General features: G+C 29.1%; 1 protein-coding gene across 1 annotated transcript in view; it reads left to right on the forward strand.

The window, feature by feature from the left end:
- Positions 1-1,156, forward strand: part of LOC107635998 (peroxidase A2-like) — a 6,218-nt gene extending 5,062 nt beyond the window's left edge. The window contains 1 exon segment of the mRNA XM_021120707.1: positions 346-1,156. Within this exon segment, the coding sequence (XP_020976366.1) occupies positions 346-807 (462 nt within the window). The 3' untranslated portion in view covers positions 808-1,156.

The raw sequence follows: 1,199 nt of genomic DNA on the forward strand, positions 1-1,199 counted from the left end.
TCGTTGTTACATCAAACACTATTATAAATAAATATGACACTTCTTATCTCACTTGAAAAGAAAAGTTAGATACTAATTATAGCAAATTAAGGGACATTATATATGTATTTATATTAGGGTTTTATTAACAAATGCCCTTAATTCTGTTAAGACACTTGTTAAAAACTTAAAAGTACTTAGAATGTAAATTTAAAAATACTAATATATATTCAATAAATACATTATAGAAAAATTAAAAATTTTATATTCTTATTTTTATAAAAGTTTTTACATTACTTAAGCACATTAACCAATATTAATTTTTAGGAGAAGTGATGTATTTGATGAGATCTTGAGATTCATTAATTAGTACAAGTATTATAATAAGTAAATATTATTATACTTACAGGTGCTCATACAATTGGAAGAGCTCACTGCAGAGTATTTGTTAATCGATTATACAATTTCAACAACACAGGCAATCCTGATCCAACATTGGACCCAGATTATTTACAAACATTGCAAGAAATATGTCCCCAAAATGGAAGTGGTGATAGCCTAACCAATTTGGATGTTTCAACTCCAAATACATTGGACAACAGATATTACTCCAATCTTAGGTCTGAAAGAGGATTGCTTCAGAGTGATCAAGAGCTTTATTCAACTCCTGGGGCAGATACCATTTCCCTTGTTGATACCTATAGCAATAACAAAATTGCATTCCATCAACAATTCGCACAGTCAATGATCAAAATGGGTAATATTGGAGTGCTAACGGGAAATCAAGGAGAGATTCGATCGCACTGTAACTTTGTTAATGGGTCATAATAAGGTGGTGATGCATGAACAATCGATAAGTTCAAAATAATAATAAGATCTATGTAGCTCAATTTAAATGACTCAAGTATTATTATGTATGTGGTGTGTACTAGTATTATGCTGTATGCTTTATTATTGAAATAAATTGAAGTAGGGTGGAACAACCATGCCATGCATGTTAATACCCTTTTGTTCTGATTATATTTAATTACTTTGCATAAAGGAAGATGCTCCCGTAAAGACGCGTAAAAAGTCTTTTTGTAAAGACACTTATGTGTTGCATTATTATTGGACGTATTAATGAATTGGTTATTTTTGAATTTCTTAATAAATTAGAATAAAATCGATTTTTTTATAACAATAACAATAAACTCAATTATTATCAGATCCGGTTGAATCGA

Source organism: Arachis ipaensis, chromosome B04 (genome assembly GCF_000816755.2).
Source record: "Arachis ipaensis cultivar K30076 chromosome B04, Araip1.1, whole genome shotgun sequence".
Lineage (NCBI taxonomy): Eukaryota > Viridiplantae > Streptophyta > Magnoliopsida > Fabales > Fabaceae > Arachis > Arachis ipaensis.